The sequence below is a fragment of the Eschrichtius robustus genome, chromosome 16, assembly GCF_028021215.1.
Source record: "Eschrichtius robustus isolate mEscRob2 chromosome 16, mEscRob2.pri, whole genome shotgun sequence".
Classification (NCBI taxonomy): Eukaryota; Metazoa; Chordata; class Mammalia; order Artiodactyla; family Eschrichtiidae; genus Eschrichtius; species Eschrichtius robustus.
This window is the reverse complement of record NC_090839.1, coordinates 72,377,922-72,395,770: the sequence shown is the minus strand read 5'-3', so window position 1 is coordinate 72,395,770 and position 17,849 is coordinate 72,377,922. Positions and strand designations below refer to the sequence as shown.

The 17,849-nt window shown below is 39.7% G+C and overlaps 1 protein-coding gene across 1 annotated transcript in view; it reads left to right on the top strand.

Annotated features, from left to right (window-relative positions):
- Positions 1-17,849, top strand: part of COG7 (component of oligomeric golgi complex 7) — a 77,650-nt gene that overhangs the window by 9,272 nt on the left and 50,529 nt on the right. The window contains exons 5-7 of the mRNA XM_068524215.1: positions 11,086-11,168; positions 11,941-12,063; positions 17,602-17,800. Coding sequence (XP_068380316.1) covers positions 11,086-11,168; positions 11,941-12,063; positions 17,602-17,800 — 405 coding nt within the window. The remainder of the gene's footprint in view (positions 1-11,085; positions 11,169-11,940; positions 12,064-17,601; positions 17,801-17,849) is intronic.

The window sequence follows — 17,849 nt, the reverse complement described above, 5'->3', positions numbered from 1 at the left end:
CTTTTTTTTTAATTTTTATTTTATTTATTTATTTTTGGCTGTGTTGGGTCTTTGTTGCTGCACGCGGGCTTTCTCTAGTGGTGGTGAGTGGGGCCTGCTCTTCGTTGTGGTGCACGGGCTTCTCACTGCAGTGGCTTCTCTTGTTGCGGAGCACGGGCTCTAGGTGCACGAGCTTCAGTAGTTTTGGCACGCGGGCTTCAGTAGTTGTGGCTCGTGGTCTCATAGAGCGCAGGCTCAGTAGTTGTGGCGCACGGGCTTAGTTGCTCCGCGGCACATGGGATCTTCCCAGACCAGGGATCGAACCCGTGTCCCCTGCATTGGCAGGCAGATTCTTCTCCACTGCACCACCAGGGAAGCCCTACTTTTCTGTTTCTCATTGTCAACAACAGTTAACAATGTTTTTTACTCCCTCCTGTTCTGAGAATACTTTCTTCCCTTGGCTTCTGAGATGTAGCATCAATTTTGTTTATATGATGATACATTTCCAATGGTGAAATTAAATCATAAGACGTTCTGATATCTTTGTTTTCCTAGTTTGTTTAAAATTTATTTTTTCATTGAGGTAACATTGGTTTATAGCATTACGTAAGTGTCATGTGTACAGCATTATATTTCTACTTCTGTGTACACTACAGCATGCTCACCACCAAAAATTTAGTTTCCGTCCATCACCATACAGTTGATCCCCTTTACCAATTTTGCCCTCCTGGTGCCCCATACCCTCTGGTAACCACTACTCTCTTCTCTGTATCTAAGTGTTTGTTTTTATTTGGTTTGGTTTTTTCATTTATTTTGTTTGTTTTTTATATTCCACATTTGAGTGAAATCATACGTTATTTGTCTGTGTCCATCTGACTTATTTCACTAAGCATAATACTCTCAAGGTCTATGCTTGTCGCAAATGGTAAGATTTTATCTTTTTATTTTATGGCTGGGTAGTATTCCACTATATATATCGCATCTCCTTTATCCAATCACCTGTTGATGGGCACTTAAGTTGGTTACATATCTTGGCTATTGTAAATAATGAAACAGTGAGAAGTGCTGATACCTTAAGAGTTCTGATTGATGTTTTATTTTGTTTTAGGATGGATGAGCCTAGGCTTTAATAATTAAGAAAAGTCTATAGCTAGATAATTATATATGAATATGCAGACATGTGCACATATAAATTCTTATCATACGTAAAAATGTTATACAATTTCAGTATGCTGATTTTGACCATATAATTTATTATTAAACTAGGACACTTTTGAGAGGAAAAGGGAGTGCTTTCAATAATGCAGCTGGGGCAACAGGTGTAAACCAAGACTGTCCTGGGCCAGCTGGGACATATAGTCACCCCTGTACCCGTATAGTATAGAACCCTTGGAGAATGACCCTCTGGATAGTTGAGTTTTCAGTGTGGGTGAGAGCAGCTTAACCTCCTCATTCTGAGCAGTAACACTATCTTCCCTCCAAAGATGATTTCTTTCCACTCCAGTTCTCTCGATAGTCAAGGCCTGCAAAGGTTTGGCCTCCCTTGCCCTGGTGGTGAAGTCACACCGAAGTGGGCCCCTCTTGGAACTCAGCCCTGGAGAGTTGTGTATGTCTGTTCCCAGGAGCGAGTCATCTCTTCTGTAATCCCTGTGCTGTTCAGTAACTCCAAAGACAGAAACAAGTCTCAGTCAGTACTTGATACTATCCCGTTAGGTAATTTTTAAAAGGTAAATATTGTCAAATTTTATTAAATGGGCTTTTAGCATCTATCAAGATCGAATGTGTTATTTTTATTTCCTCTGACCGACCAATATGGCAAATCATATTAATAGCATTCCTAATTTTACATCATTCTTACAATTCAAGAACAAACCCTACTTGTTCACCGTGTGTGTGTGTGTGTGTGTGTGTGTGTGTGTGTGTGTGAATATACTACTAGATATTTGCTGATATTTTATTTATTTATTTTTTGGCCATGCTGCGAGGCTTTGTGGGATCTTAGTTCCCTGACCAGGGATCGAACCTGGGCCCAAAGAAGTGAAAGCGCAGAGTCATAACCACTGGACCGCCAGGGAATTCCCCTGAAATTTTACTTAAAATTTTTAAATTGAGGTCCTGTAAGTGAATATCTCTGTTAGGTTTTAGTATCATGATTGTGTTGGCTTCACAAAAACAACTGGGACCGTTTCATTCTTTCTTACTATTAGTATTTAAATAGCATTTTTATCAAATATTGCCATGGCCCCATTGAAGGCTTTCTGTCTGCAGTTCAGCTTGGGTATAAGTATGAGGACCTCTGCCTTCTTTTTTGTTTGTATTTGCTTTACTGTGTCTTTGCCTATTTTGTCTTAACCCTCAAACTTCCTGAGATGTTTTATTTTAGACTTGTCTGTTGGAGATGGCACATAGTTGAATTGTATTTTTTGATCTAATCCTGGTATTTCTTTTTTAATCAGTGACTTTATCCCATTTAGGTTTTTTTTTAGCAGAAATTTCCAGTCTTACATGTTTCTATTTTTATATTTTCTTCTTTATGTTTCTGTTTCTTTTGATCTCTATATTTTGCTATGTTTTCTTTTTTTTTTTTTCTCATGGATAACTTGAAAGATACATAACTTGTTTTTAGTTTTACTAGTGATTTATGACTTCAGATAATAAACTAAATTTTTTTCTCAGTTTATCAACCTTGTAAATGAAACAATATATGATTCCCTCAGTTAGTGCATTTACACTCCCCTCCCTGTCTCCCACCCTTCACCCTCCCCCTGCCCTATTCTAGAATATTGCATAGTCTAGAATTTTTCTTCATGGTATACCATCAAATTAATAATTTTTTTATTATATAGCTTTCTCTCTGAAATGTAAACATTATAAAATTTTTGTGTTCTGTAATATTTAATTTTATTTATTTATTTATTTAAAAAATAAATTTATCTATTTTTGGCTGCATTGGGTCTTCGTTGCTGTGTGCGGGCTTTCTTTAGTTGTGGCGAGCAGGGGCTACTCTTCGTTGCGGTGCGCGGGCTTCTCATTGCGGCGGCTTCTCTTGTTGCGGAGCATGGGCTCTAGGCGCGCGGGCTTCAGTAGTTGTGGCACGTGGGCTCAGTAGTTGTGGCTCGCGGACTCTAGAGCGCAGGCTCAGTAGTTGTGGCGCACGGGCTTAGTTGCTCCGCGGCATGTGGCATCTTCCCGGACCAGGGCTCAAACCTGTGTCCCTTGCATTGGCAAGCAGATTCTCAACCACTGCGCCACCAGGGAAGTCCCATGTTTTATTTTTATATAACTGTTTTATAACCAAAAATTGCCATGGTTGTCTATGCTTAATATCATGTTTTTAAATGGATTCAGTCTCATTTCCAGACTTTTCATCCCACATTCTCCCCATTTGTTAATTCTTTCTTCTTTCCTTTCTTTTTTTTCTTTTGGCCATGCCGCGTGGCCCGCGGGATCCTAGTTCCCTGACTAGGAGTGGAACCCAGGCCCTCGGCAGTGAGAGTGTGGAGTCCTAACCACTGGACCACCAGGGAATTCCCTGTTAATTCTTTATTTTGAGGCTTCTCTTCATTAGCAGGACTCTGTTTTTAAGTAGACTTTTTTTCCCCTCAGGAAGGGCATGGGGATCATATGTATGTATATCCTTGGTATTTAAGTAAAGAATGTATTTTTATTGCTTTTCCATGTAGAAAAGAATGACTGCTTTTGGAATTCTTGGTTCATACTATTTTTCCTTCAGAAATCTAGAGACGTTGCTTCCTTGTCTTCTGCCAACTATATTCTGATGTTCAGTATGAGACTGGCCTGCTTATTTTTTTCTTTGTACGTAGTTTATTTTCCTTGAATAGTTAAAATAGGGTGGGCAAACATTTTCTGTAAGGGGCCAGATAATAAATTTTTGGGCTTTGTGGGGCATATGGTCTCTAGCACAAATACTTAATTCTGCAGTTGTGGCACGAAAACTCATATGTAAGTGAATGAGCTTCCCTGTGTTCCAATAACATTTTATTTACAAAAACAATTGGTAACTTGGCTCATAGTTTGCTGACTTCTGGCTTATGAGATTCTTTCTTTTACCCTGTAGTTTAGTTACTTTACTAGGTTATTTTTCGGTTTTGAAAATTTTTAATGTTTTCTGGAACATAGTATCTTATTTGCTGATTCATATTTTTCTTCATTTCTAGAAAATTTCTTTCTTAAGACTTTTTCATCTATTTCATTTATTTTCTTTTTCATTTTTGAGAACATCAACTATCTGTTCATTAGCTCTTCCTTTCCCCCCTCAATGTATAATATGTTCACGCTGGTCTATTTTGACTCTTTGCCAACAATCTCCTCCCCTCCATAGTCTTTTATTTTTCAACAGTCTGTCTTCCATTTGATCAATAGCATTTTCTAAAGTATGTGTTCTGCTCTTTGTTCTTCTAATTAATTTTTAATTCATCATATCATTATTTATTTCTTAATTTTTTTTCTTAGCTCTGCCAACCTCCCTTTATATCTCACTGTGATACCTTAGATCCTATTGAAGAAAGCGTATGCCTTGTGTAATTTCCTTGAGAATGTGAAGCAGTTGTAGTGTAAAATTTTCTCTTCTTTCCTAAGGTAAATCTTTGGAAGTGCTCTCTCTTTTAAGAAAAGTCTTTTTAAATTTCAATTTTGTTTTTTATTATTTATTTTTAATTAATTAATTAAATTAATTTTTTTGGCTGTGTCTGGTCTTTTTAAAAAATTTTTATTTATTTATTTATTTTATGTATCTATTTTGGCTGCGTTGGGTCTTCGTTGCTGTGCGTGGGCTTTCTCTAGTTGTGGCAAGTTCGTTGGGGTGTGCAGGCTTCTCATTGTGGTGGCTTCTCTTGTTGCGGAGCACGGGCTCTAGGCACGCAGGCTCAGTAGTTGTGGCGCACGGGCATAGTTGCTCCACGGCATGTGGGATCTTCCCAGACCAGGGCTCGAACCCGTGTCCCCTGCAATGGCAGGCGGATTCTTAACCACTGCGCCACGAGGGAAGCCCTGTGTCTGGTCTTAGTTGCAGCACACAGGGTCTTCGTTGTGGCACGGGCTCTTTATTGTGGCATGTGGGCATCTCTCTAGTTGTGGCGTGCGGGCTTCTGTCTAGTTGTGGCGCACGGGCTTAGTTGCCCTGCAGCACTTGGGATCTTAGTTCCCCAACCAGGAATCGAACCTGTGTCCCCTGCAGTGGAAGGCAGATTCTTTACCACTGGACCACCAGGGAAATCCCTAAATTTCCATTTTAAATCCAAGGTCATGAGGCTTTTCCATTGTTTTTTTCTTAAGAGTTTTATAGTTTTAGCTCCTACATTTATGTTGTTGAGCCATTATAAGTTAATTTTTGTATATGGTACAAGGTAAGGGTCCAACTTCTTTCTTTTGCATGTGGACATCCAGTTTTCTGAGCAACATTTTTTTTTCCTGAGCACATTTGTTAAAAGGACTGTCCTTTCCCCATTGAATGGTCTTGACATCCTTGTTGAAAATTATTTGACCATGTATGTGAAGGTTATTTCTGGGCCCTTTATTCTGTTCCATTAGGCTATATATATATGTCTGTCCTTATGCCAGTACCACATAGTTTTGATTATTGTTGCTTTGTAGTAACTTGAAATCATGGATTGTGAATCCACCAATGTTGTCCTTCTTTTTCAAGATTGTTTTGGCTATTTGGGGGTCCCTTGAAATTCCATATGAATTTTAGAATGGGTTTTTCTGTTTCTCCAGAGAACACCATTGAACACCATTTTGGAAGGGATTACATTGAATCTGTAGATGGCTTTGGTAGTATTATCATCTTAACAATATTAAATCTTCTAATTCATGAACATAGCATGTATTTTTATTTATTTGTGTCTTTTAAAACTTCTTTCAGCAGTGTTTTGTCACTTTCAGTGTACAAGTCTTTTAGCTCCTTGATTATATTTATTTCTAAGTATTTTATTCTTTTTGATGCTATTATAAATGGAATTGTTTTCTTAATTTTTTTTCAGATTGTTCATTGTTACTGTATAGAAATGCAAGTGAGTTTTGGTGTGTTGATTCTGTATTCTGCTGCATTAACTTATTAGTTCTAACAGTTTTTTTTTTTTTGGTGGAATCTTTAGGGCTTTCTATAAATAAGATCATATCATCTGCAAACAAAGATATTTTTCCTTCTTCCTTTCCTGTTTGAATGCTTTTTACTTTTTTTCTTGCATAATTATTCTGGCTAGAACTTCCAGTACTAAGTTGAATAGAAATTGCAGGACTTCCCTGGTGGCTCAGTGGTTAAGAATCTGCCTGCCAATGCAGGGGACACGGGTTCGAGCCCTGGTCCGGGAAGATCCCACATGCCGCGGAGCAATGAAGCCCGTGCGCCACAACTACTGAGCCCGCGTGCCACAACTACTGATCCCGTGTGCCTAGAGCCCATGCTGTGCAACAAGAGAAGCCACCTCAATGAGAAGCCCGCACACCACACGAAGAGTAGCCCCTGCTCACCACAACTAGAGAAAGCCCATGCGCAGCAACGAAGACCCAACGCAGCCAAAAGTTAATTAATTAATTAATTAATTAATTAATTAAAATTCAAACCTCAAGTCCCCCATCCAAACCTGCTCCTTCCTTATTCTCCTCCATTTCAATAAATGATAATTAAAAAAAAAAAAAAAGAAGAAATTGCAAAAGTGGGCATCCTTGTCTCGTTCCTGATCTCAGAGGAAAAGTTTGAAATGGTCTTTCACCATTGAGTATTATGTTAGCTGGGGGCTTTTCATATATGGCCTTTATTTTGTTGAGGTTGTTTGCTTCTATTCCTAGTTTTTTGAGTGTTTTTGTCATGAAAAATTATTGAATTTTAACAGATGCCTTTCTGCATCAGTTGAGATGATCACGTGGATATTGTTCCTTTGTTCTGTTAATGTGGTGTATTTCATTCATTGATTTTCATATGTTGAACCTTCCTTGCATCCCAGAGCAAATCCCACTTGGTCATGGTGTATAATCCTTTTAATATGCTGTAGAATTCAATTTGCTAGTATTTTGTTGAGGATTTTTGTATCAATATTCATCAGGAATATTAATCTGTAGGTTTCTTTTCTTGTAACGTCTTTGTCTGGCTTTGGTATTAAGGTAATGCTGCCCTCATAGAATGAATTAGAGCGTGTTCACTGCTCTTCAATATTTTGGGGAGAGGTTGAGAAGTATTGGTATTAATTCTTTGTTTGGTAGAATTAATCAGTGAAGCCATCTGGTGTGCTTTTCTTTTTGAGAGGTTTTTGATTACTGATTCAATTATTAGTTTTAGGTCTATTCAGAGTTCCTATTTCTTCATCATTCAGTCTTGGTACATTGAGTATTTTTAGGAATTTGTTCATTTCATCTCATTTATCCAATTTGTTGGCATATAATTGTCCATAGTACTTTCTTATAATTCTTTTTATTTCAGTAAAATTAGTAGTGATATCCCCTCTTTCATTTCTGATTTTATTTATTTGAGTCCTCTTCCTTTTCCTTAGTGAATCTAAGTAAAGTTTTATCAATTTTGTTCATCTTTTCAAAGAATCTTTTCAACCCTTGATTTTGTTGATTTTTGTTTTGTTTCTGTATTCTCTATTTACTTATCTCTGCTCTTCTCTTTATTATTTCTTCCCTTTTTGCTAACTTTGGGTTTAGTTTGTTTGATTTTCTTAGTTCTATAAGATGTAGAGTTTAGGTTGTTGATTTGAGCTCTTTCGTCTTTTTTAATGTAAGTATGTACAGCTATAAATTAGCTCTTTGGGCTACTTTTGTGTCATCCCATAAGTTTTGGTATGTTAGGTTTTTGTTTTCATTTGTCGTTTTCTAATTTCTCTTGTGGTATCTTCTTTGACCCATTGGTTGTTTAGGAGTGTGTTGTTCAATTTCCACATATTTGTGAATTTTCCAGTTTTCTTTCTTCTGTTGATTTTTAGTTTTCTACCAGTGTGATCGGAAAAGATACTATATGATTTATATGATTTTAATCTTTAAAAATTTATTAAGACTTGTTTTGTGGCCTGAGATACGGTCTGTCCTGGAGAATGTTTTATGGGTACTTGAGTATGTGTATTCTGCCATTGTTGGGTGGAATGTTCTGTACTGTCTGTTAGGTCTAATTGGCCTGCAGTGTTTGTTGAAGTCTCTGCTTCCTTATTATCTTCTCTCTGGTTGTTCTTGACATGCTCTCCGCATGCACCTTCTGTATGCTCTGTTCCTTTTCTTTTTTACCCCCTGTGGTACTTTTGCATAGGTCACATGCTGGAATTTTTTTGTTTGTATTTGTTTCTATTTATTCATATTTGTATGTGGGTGCTTTTTTCTGGGTCTACTGTTTACTGAAAAATAGTTAGCATGGGATCTCCTTGGAAACCCCTCCTTTGTTGACCTGGACTTAGTTGAGAGATTTCCTCTTACCCTTGATTTAAAGGCTACGTTCTCTGTTGTGCTTTTCAGTTGCCCAAAGAGAATGGGTTCAGGACTCATCTCCAGCCTTTTCGTTCCATATCTTCCCCGTTTGTCAATTCTTTATTTTGAGTCTTCTTCTCATTAGCAGGATTCTAGGACTGGAGCTGGGCCTTTGGAAAATCACCATCTGGCAGCTTTATTCCTTATGTTTTCTCATGAATTTGTGGCAGCTACAGACCACGGAGCTCACCTGCGTGTTTTGGGTGTATGTCTAGTTATGTGAGGTTAGGGGAGTAGGAGTGGCGGCAGACAGCTCCATGAATTTAAGTTTTTTCCTTTCCTTCTGTGTGAGTTGGCTACTTGGTGCTGGAATCAGGTTTGAAGAATGCTCTGTGGGTCAGGATCATGGGCTTTGGTTTTGGGGTTAGCTGTTTTTGACAGCTTTCATTCGCAAATGTGAATCAGGCTTGATTCCAGATTCTACTCTCTGTAGGCAGGATGCCGATTCAGAAGGGGGAAATGGCGCTTTTCAGCCCTGTGGCTGTCCCACTGCTGAGCTGAGGTGGAAGCAGGCCTTCGCCTGCCTGCCCAGTCCTCCCTTGGCGCCCAGTCTTTACCTTTCCATCACGCTGCTCCACGCGTGGTACATCCAGAGTTCTCCCAGCATCACCACTCATCTGCCAAAATGATTGAATATCTGATTGCTATTCTGTGAAGTTTGGCTTTTTTTTTTTTTTTTGGCCATGCCCCGCAGCATGTGGGATCTTAGTTCCCCAACCAGGGATCAAACCCACGCCCCCTGCATTGGAAGTGTGAGTCTTAACCACTGGACCACCAGGGAAGTCCCCTCTGAAGTTTGTAGTACAGACATTTTCCTGGCTTCAACACAGATGAATGATATTGTGTTTTTCTTTGGGTGGTTAATTTTGAATATTTAAAAAAAAAATTATTTTTGGCTGCATTGGGTCTTCGTTGCTGCACACGGGCTTTCTCTAGTTTCGGCGAGCGGGGGCTACTCTTCATTGTAGTGCACGGGCTTCTCATTGCAGTGGCTTCTCTTGTTGTGGAGCATAGGCTCTAGGCATGTGGGCTTCAGTAGTTGTGGCTCGTGGGCTCTAGAGCTCAGGCTCAGTAGTTGCGGTGTACAGGCTTAGTTGCTCCGTGGCATGTGGGATCATCCCGGACCAGGGCTTGAACCCGTGTCCCCTGCATTGGCAAGCAGATTCTTAACCACTGCACCACCAGGGAAGTCCCTGGGTGGTTAATTTTGGTATCAGGAAGGGCTTTTTTCTGCCGCAAAAGTAATAAGCTCTTTAATCAGTCATCTTTCCTAGAAGGCCAAGGTGCTTCTTTACTAACAGTTTTTAAAGGGAAATCTGATAAATTAGTACATCCCCAACACATTACCCACAATCTTCAAATATACATGCCTGGTTCATTTTACACAACCAGTGAATTCAGTTGATAAAGTGAAGCAACTTTTTGGAGCCTGATTTTACATATGGCAGGGATATTCATTTATTTAAGTGATCTTATGAGAATGATAAGCATTTTAAAAGCAAATAGGCATTAAAAAAATTAACTTATTTATTTTTGGCTGCACTGGGTCTTCGTTGCTGTGTGCAGGCTTTCTCTAGTTGCGGCGAGCAGGGGCTACTCTTCGTTGCGGTGCGCGGGCTTCTCATTGCGGTGACTTCTCTTGTTGCAGAGCATGGGCTCTAGGCGTGTGGGCTTTAGTAGTTGTGGCTCACAGGCTCAGTAGTTGTGGCGCACAGGCTTAGTTGTTCTGTGGCATGTGGGATCTTCCCAGACCAGGGCTCGAACCCATTTTCCCCTGCATTCGCAGGCAGATTCTTAACCACTGAGCCACCAGGGAAGTCCCAAGATTGCTATCCTTCAAAGACCTTACACACTGATGGCGGGTGAGGCTGGGAGAAAACAAGTACACAAATAATTTTATTACAAGATGGAATGTGAAAACTGCCTTAGGCCTCCCCAGGATGAAGGAAAGGATGAAAGAAAATCGAGGAAGGTTATATATGAAAGAGCTAGTATATGTGCAGAACCTTGAAAGAGATGAATTAAATTTTTTTTAATTGTTTCTGATTATAAAATAATACATATATAGGTTATTAAAAATTTGAAAAATGGGAAAAATATAGAAAAGAAAATGATATACCAGTAAAATGATATACTCACCACCCAGAGATGACTGTTAGTATTTTCTTCCAGTTTTCCCTTTGTGTACATATATCTTTTAAAGAAAGTATATACATTGAGTATATGCAATTTTGTATCTTTTTTGCTCCCAGTCAGCAATGTAGCATGAGCATTTTCTCATGGATCTAAGATTTTGATAGGTGAGGAAAAGTATTTAGGGCAGAAGGAATAATATATATTTGAATGGTATAGAAATGAGAAAACTCAGGGACTGTTCTGCGAATAATACTTAAACCCATTTTGTGGAATGAACATTGGCATGTGGTATCTGATTGAGTCACACGTTCTACCCTTAACTTCACTTGTTTTTCATATTTATGATCTCCACACATGAGTTAATTCATTGTCTTGGTGGGAACTTCTGAATACTAGCTCATGTATAATCCACATTTATCCTGCTGAATTCTTTCTCTTGGCTGCAACAGAAAACCTGGTGACAGCATGTGCATGTTTTCCATTGTTTTTCTTTAGATCAGTCCAAAGTGTTTGTGAAGGTTTTTACTGAAATTGACCGGATGCCCCAACTTCTTGCATACTACTACAAGTGTCACAAGGTGAGAAGCTGTGAGTGATTACCATTGTGGAATGCTTGTAGAACTGGGCTACAGAATCACAGTTTTGAATCCCAGTTTCCTACTCAAAGGTAAAAATATTTGCCTCCATGCCCTCTGGTCTTTTTCTTTTAATTAGCCAGTAGGGGGTGCTCTTGGTCCAGCCTGTGGATTCATTTGATTGCAAGTTGGAAAAAGTCATTAGTTTTCAGCCTCACTTGTATGTATAGCTAGATTTCCTTTACAGACTGAAGAGTTTTAATTTTTCCTATTTTTGTCTTTTAAGGGCGATTAGGTTTATTATGCCTTCAGCAAGCCTTAAGAATTTTATCTGTTTTCTAGGTTTGTTGAAATTAGGTTACTGAAAATCTTGACAGCTTCCTGGGCTAACTTAATTCCTTCAAGTCCAGTGCCCATCTGTCTTTTGAGCAGTAGTGTTAGGACATGAAGCTAAAACACATATTCACGCCCACCTCTGAGGTCTATTCAGAAGAATGGTAGCATGCTGAGTACATTGGCATGCTTTGGGGGCAAGAAAAAAGGGGAAAGGATCACTTGGAGGGCAACAGATTCAAGCTCTGGATGATGATCAGAGCAGGTGACTGTAAATTTTTTTTTCCTGCCTCTTTTGAAGGGAATGGTCGTCCGTGGGTACCCGATTGCCTGGGAGAGTAGGCAGTGGCCAGTCGCTTGCCCTGGTAGGAGGGCAGGGCAGTTGCAGCAGGCAGCATGTCTTGGCGGACCCAGTAAGGCCTCCTTTGTTCTGCCTCTGCAGGTCCAGCTTTTAGCAGCCTGGCAGGAGCTGTGCCAGACTGACCTACCCCTGGACCGGCAGCTCACTGGACTCTATGACGCCTTGCTCGGTGCTTGGCACACGCAAATCCAGTGGGCTATGCAGGTAACAGCTCTTTTGGGTTCTAGCGAGAACAAAGCCCGTGGTGCCGAGGGAGAGGGTGATGGCCTTAGGAGCGGGCCGACCGCAGAGTACCCAGGCCACCCAGAGAGAGCACCGCTGGAAGAACCTCCCCATCTGCTGTCGTCACCAAAGGGGCAGGAAAATCTTTAGGTCTCTGTTCTAGCTCTTCTTATCACTCTTATCTATATCTTAAATAGAATCTAATGTGACAGTGTTGCTTGTTGTTCAGCAGGGGAGCTCGAGGAATTCCTGGAGGCGGTTATCTTTTGATCTAAAAGCAAGAGGCCCTCAGTCAGGTGGTGCTTGAGTGAACAAGGCTGTTTTAATCTTAACTTTGGGTAAAATTTACCCGGCCTAAAGTTAGTTTCCCTTGTTCTCACAGTACGCCAAGAGTTAGAGGAACAGTATAATTATAAAGGCACCCTCTGACTTAGGGGAGAGGTGAGACAGAGAACTTCATTTCATTTCCTTTCAGGAACTTTCCGTCATTTACTTTCCTAAAGTCTCTAGGCATTTTCAGCCTTGAAGGATATGAAACATTGGTCCCTTGTCTTGATGCCAGGAGGTGCGCTAGATCTTCTCTTTAGAAGGGGAAAAAGGCTGTCTTATGTCTGAGTAATGACTGACTGGGCCTGTTTATGGTGTGGCTTATATTTTTTTCAGAATTAGCTGTGAATCGCCCTTCACATATTGGTCAGTAATTTGCTGGAATGAACTCCACTGTAGTTGGAGAGAATTCCTCGTATAGGGTCATGTCATTCAAGGTGGTTGAAGTGCTCTTCTCCATCCTCTTTTCTTTCTCCTTGAACCAACATCATTCAGACAAAAAAACCCAAAAAAACAAAAAAACAAAAACACCCCAAAACCGGCGAACAAAACAAAAAACAACCTCCTGTAGGAGTTTCCCATTTTTTATGTAATCGTCAGTTTTCAGTGATCCTGTCCATCCGCACGCATTTCTGTGTCCTTGTCTCGTCTACTGCTTATATCATGAGGATAAAAACAGTTCATGCCTATAAGTACGGTTGCCCTTCAGCGTCTTGGAAAAAGGATTTCGACTTCTCACACTTTTATTTGGGCCTCACCCCAAGTTTTGTAAGGCGTAAGTTTATGCTAATTTCCACTTTTGTCCCATGGCCCATTTTCTTTTCAGAATGTGAGCATGATAGGTGACTGTCATCTCCTGAAGCTCAGTAGAGTACAGAAGAAAACCAAAGGCACCAGGGTGAATGTGTCTCTAAAGATTTTTTCCCCCGGTATTTTATTTTATTTTTTATATTTTGGCCATGCCACGTAGCATGTGGGATCTTAGTTCCCCAACCAGGGATTGAACCCCGGCCCCCTGCAGTGGAAGTACGGTGTCTTAACCACTGGACCACCAGGGAAGTCCCTTTCCCCAGTATTTTAATATGGAAAGTTTCCAACATGTAAAAAATTTGAAAGAATTGTACAGTGAACACCCATGTACCCACCTCCTGTGTTCTACAATGAACATTTTGCTATATTTGCTTTATCACAAATCTATCCATCTATCCATGTGCATCTGTTCATTGACCCATCTTATTTTTTGATTCATTTCAAAGTAAGTTGCAAACATCATTCACTTCAGAACATACGTATTATTAACTAGAGTTCAGTATTTGTTTACTGGGATTTTTTTTAGGTAAAATTATGAAATGCAATGATCTTAAATGTGCCATTTAATTCGTTTTGACAAATGCTGTTTAACCTAATCCCCTACCAAGATACGGAACATGACTATCACCCTAGAAAGTTCCCTTGTGTTCCTTCTCAGTCAGTCTTTGTACCAACATCCCTGAAGGCAACCGCTGTTCTGATTTTTCCCACCATAAATTAGTTTATCCTGTTTTAGAATTTCATGTAAATGGAATCATATGGTGTATGTCCTTTTGGTGAGGCTTCTTCCATTCAGCATGTTTTTGGAGATTTATTCATGTTGCTGTATGTATCAGTAGCTTGTTCTTTTTTATTACTGAACACTGTTACATGGTATGAATATATAACAGTTTTGTTTATTGAGTCTTTTTAAAAAATTTTCATTTATTTAATTTATTTATTTTTGGCTGCATTGGGTCTTTGTTGCTGTGCGTGGGCTTTCTCTAGTTGCGGCGAGCGGGGCCTACTCTTTGTTGTGGTGCGTGGGCTTCTCGTTGAGGTGGCTTCTCTTATTGCGGAGCACAGGCTGTAGGCGTGCGGGCTTCAGTAGTTGTGGCTTGTGGGCTCTAGAGTGCAGGCCCAGTAGTTGTGGCGCTCGGGCTTAGTTGCTCCGTGGCATGTGGGATCTTCCCGGACCAGGGCTCGAACCCGTGTCCCCTTCATTGGCAGACGGATTCTTAACTGCTGTGCCACCAGGGAAGCCCTATAGTTTGCTCTTAACATTTAGGTCTGATTAATTTTGAGTTAATTTTTGTATATGGTATCAGGTAAGGATCCAACTTTTTTTTTTTTTTTGCATGTAGTATCCAGTTTTCTGAGCACCATTTGTTGAAAAGACTGTCCTTTTCCCATTGAATGATTTTGGCACTCATGTTGAAAATCATTTGACCATGTATGTGTGTTTATGGCCTCTCTATTCCATTGGGCCATATGTCTATCCTTATGCAAGTACCACACTGCTTTGACTATTATAGCTTTGTAGTAAGTTTTGAAATTAGGAAATGTGAGATAGCCAGTGATCCTCTTCTTCAATATTGTTTTTGCTATTTGGGGTTCCCTCAAATTCCATATGAATTTTAGGATGGGTTTCCTGTTTCTCCAGAAAACACCTTTGGGATTTTGATGGAGATTGCATTGAATATGTAGTTGGCTTTGGGTAGTATTACCATGTTAACAATATTAAGTCTTCCAGTGCATGAACATGGGAAGTATTTCCATTTTTTTGTGTGTATTCTTTAATTTCTCTCAGCAGTGTTTTGTCGTTTTCAGTGTACAAGTCTTTTAGTTCCTTCGTTACATTTATTTCTGAATACTTTATTCTTTTTGATGCTATTGTAAATGGAATAATTTTCTTAATTTCCTTTTCAGATTGTTAGAATAGAATTGCTAGTATAGAAATGCAAGTGATTTAAAAAAAATTTATTTATTTATTTGGTTGTACTGGGTCTTTTAGTTGTGGCAGGCAGGCTCCTTAGTTGCGGCTCATGGGCTCCTTAGTTGTGGCATGCAAACTCTTAGTTGTGGCATACATGTGGGATCTAGTTCCCTGACCAGGGGTCAAAGCCAGGCCCTCTGCATTGGGAGTGCAGAGTCTTAACCACTGCGCCACCAGGGAAATCCCTGAATGTGAGTGATTTTTGCTTGTTGATTTTCCATCTTGCAACTTTGCTGAATTTGTTTATTACTGCTAACGATTTTTTTTTTTCAATTTGTTAGGATTTTCTACATATAAGATTACATCATTTGTGAAAAGAGATAACGTTACTTTTTCCTTTCCAGTATAGATGGCTTTTATTACTTTTTCTTGTCGAATTCTTCTGGCTAGAACTTCCAGTATTATGTTGAATAAAGTGGCAAAAGCAGGCACCTTTGTCTTGTTCCTGGTCTTAGGGGAAAAGCTTTCAGTGTTTCACCATTGAATATGATGTTAGCCATGGGTTTTTCTGATATGGCCTTTATCATGTTGAGGAGGTTCCTTTCTATTCCTAGTTTATTGAGTGTTTTTTTTTTCCCAATTATGAAAGGGTGTTGAATTTTGTCAGATGCTTTTTCTGTATTAATTGAGATAATGAGCTTTTCCCCCCTTCATTCTGTTAATGTCGTATATTACATTGACTAATTTGATATGTTGAACCATTCATTCTGGAGATCACTCTCAGTCATGGTGTATAATCCTTTTAATATGCTGCTAAATTCAGTTTACTAGTATTTTGTTGAGTATTTTTGTATGTGTATTTATAAGAGATATTGGTCTATAATTTTCTTTTCTTTTAGTATTTGTCTGGCTTTGGCATCAGGTTAATGATGCCCTCATAGAATGAATTAGGAAGTGTTCTATATTAGTTTGCTAGGGCTTCTATAACAAAGTACCATGGACTAGGTGGTTTAAAGAATAGAAATTTGTTGTGGAGGCTAGAAGCCCAAGGTCACGGTGTTGGCCGTGATAGAAATTTGCTGTGGAGGCTAGAAGTCCAAGGTCAAGGTGTTGGCCGGGTTGATTTCTTCTGAGGCTTCTTTCCTTGGCTTGCAGATGGCAGTCTTTTCCCTGTGTCTTTCCTTTATGTGTGCCTGTGTCCTAATCTCCTCCTGTATAAGGACACTGGTCAGATAGGATTAGGGCCCACCCAGATGACCTCATTTTATCTTAATTGCCTCTTTAAAGGCCTTACGTCCAAATATAGTCACATTCTGAGGTACTGGGGGATTTGGACTTCAATATATGAATTTTGGGGAGACACAATTCAGAATATATAACATGCTCCCTCCTCTCCAATTTTTTGGGAAGAGTTTGAGGAGGATTGGTATTAATTCTTTTAATGTTTGGTAGAATTTACCAGTGAGGCCATCTGGTTCTCGTTTTTTCTTTATTGGGAGGTTTTTGATTACTGATTCAGTCTCCTTACTAGTTATAGGTCTATTCAGATTTTCTGAAGTCACTTTTGGTAAATAATATTTGTAGGAATTTTTTGTCCATTTCATCTAGGTTATCCAGTTTGTTAGCATACAACTGTTCATAATATTCTCTTATAATCCCTTTTATTTCTATAAAATTGTTAGTAAATGTCCCAACCTTCATACCTGATCTTAGTAATTTGAATCTAATCTCTTTTTTTTTTTTGGTCAGTCTAGGTAAAAGGTTTGCCATTTTGTTAATCTTTTAAAAGAACTAACTTCTGATTTTGTTGATTTTCTTTTCTCTATTTCGTTTACCTCTGCTCTAATCTTTATTATATCCTTTCTTCTACTAGCTTTGGGTTTAGTTTCTTCTTTTTCTAGTTCCTTAATGTGTACAGTTAGGTTATTGATTTGAGATATTTCTGCTTTTTTAATGTACGCATTTACAGCTATAAATTTTCCCCTTTGCACTGCTTTTGCTGTATCCATAAGTTTTGGTTTCCATTTTCCTTCATTTCAAGATATCTTCTAATAAAAATGTGAATTGATTGATTTTATAATTTTTAAACTTAACACTTTTTTTGGCCTTAGTGTTGCGTAAGAACAGTCGTATATCATGTTTCACATTTGACTAAGTGAATCTGTACTTAAAACAGGGGTCCCCAACCCCAGGGTCCACGGCCTGTTAGAAACCGGGCCGCACAGCAGGAGGTGAGCGGAGGGCGGGGCCAGCGATAGACAGAAAGTAGCCAATTGTCCTGGACAGGATGCAAGTCTTGCTAGTTTATTTGGCTTTCTGAGCATGTTCACATGGGTGCTGAGGAAAGCTTGGGGCTCTTGACTAGACCGCTTTCCGGCCTGGAAGGGTTTCTTTGAGCAGTCCAGGAGTCTGCTTCTTTAGAAGGTCTGCTCCAGTGTGCTAACACACATATGTCTCTCCCCCTGCAGGTTTTCAGGAACCCCCACGAGGTGGTGACTGTGCTGCTCATTCAGACCCTGGGGGCCCTGGTGCCCTCTCTGCCCATCTGCCTCAGCGCCAGTGTGGAGAGGGCAGGGCCCGAGCTGGAGCTCGTCAAGCTGCTGGAGCTCTACGACGCCACCGCCCACTTCGCCAAGGGATTGGAGATGGCCCTGCTCCCCCATGCAGGTAAACATCCTTCCTCCCAGCTCACTGGCTTGTTTTTTTTTTTTTTTTT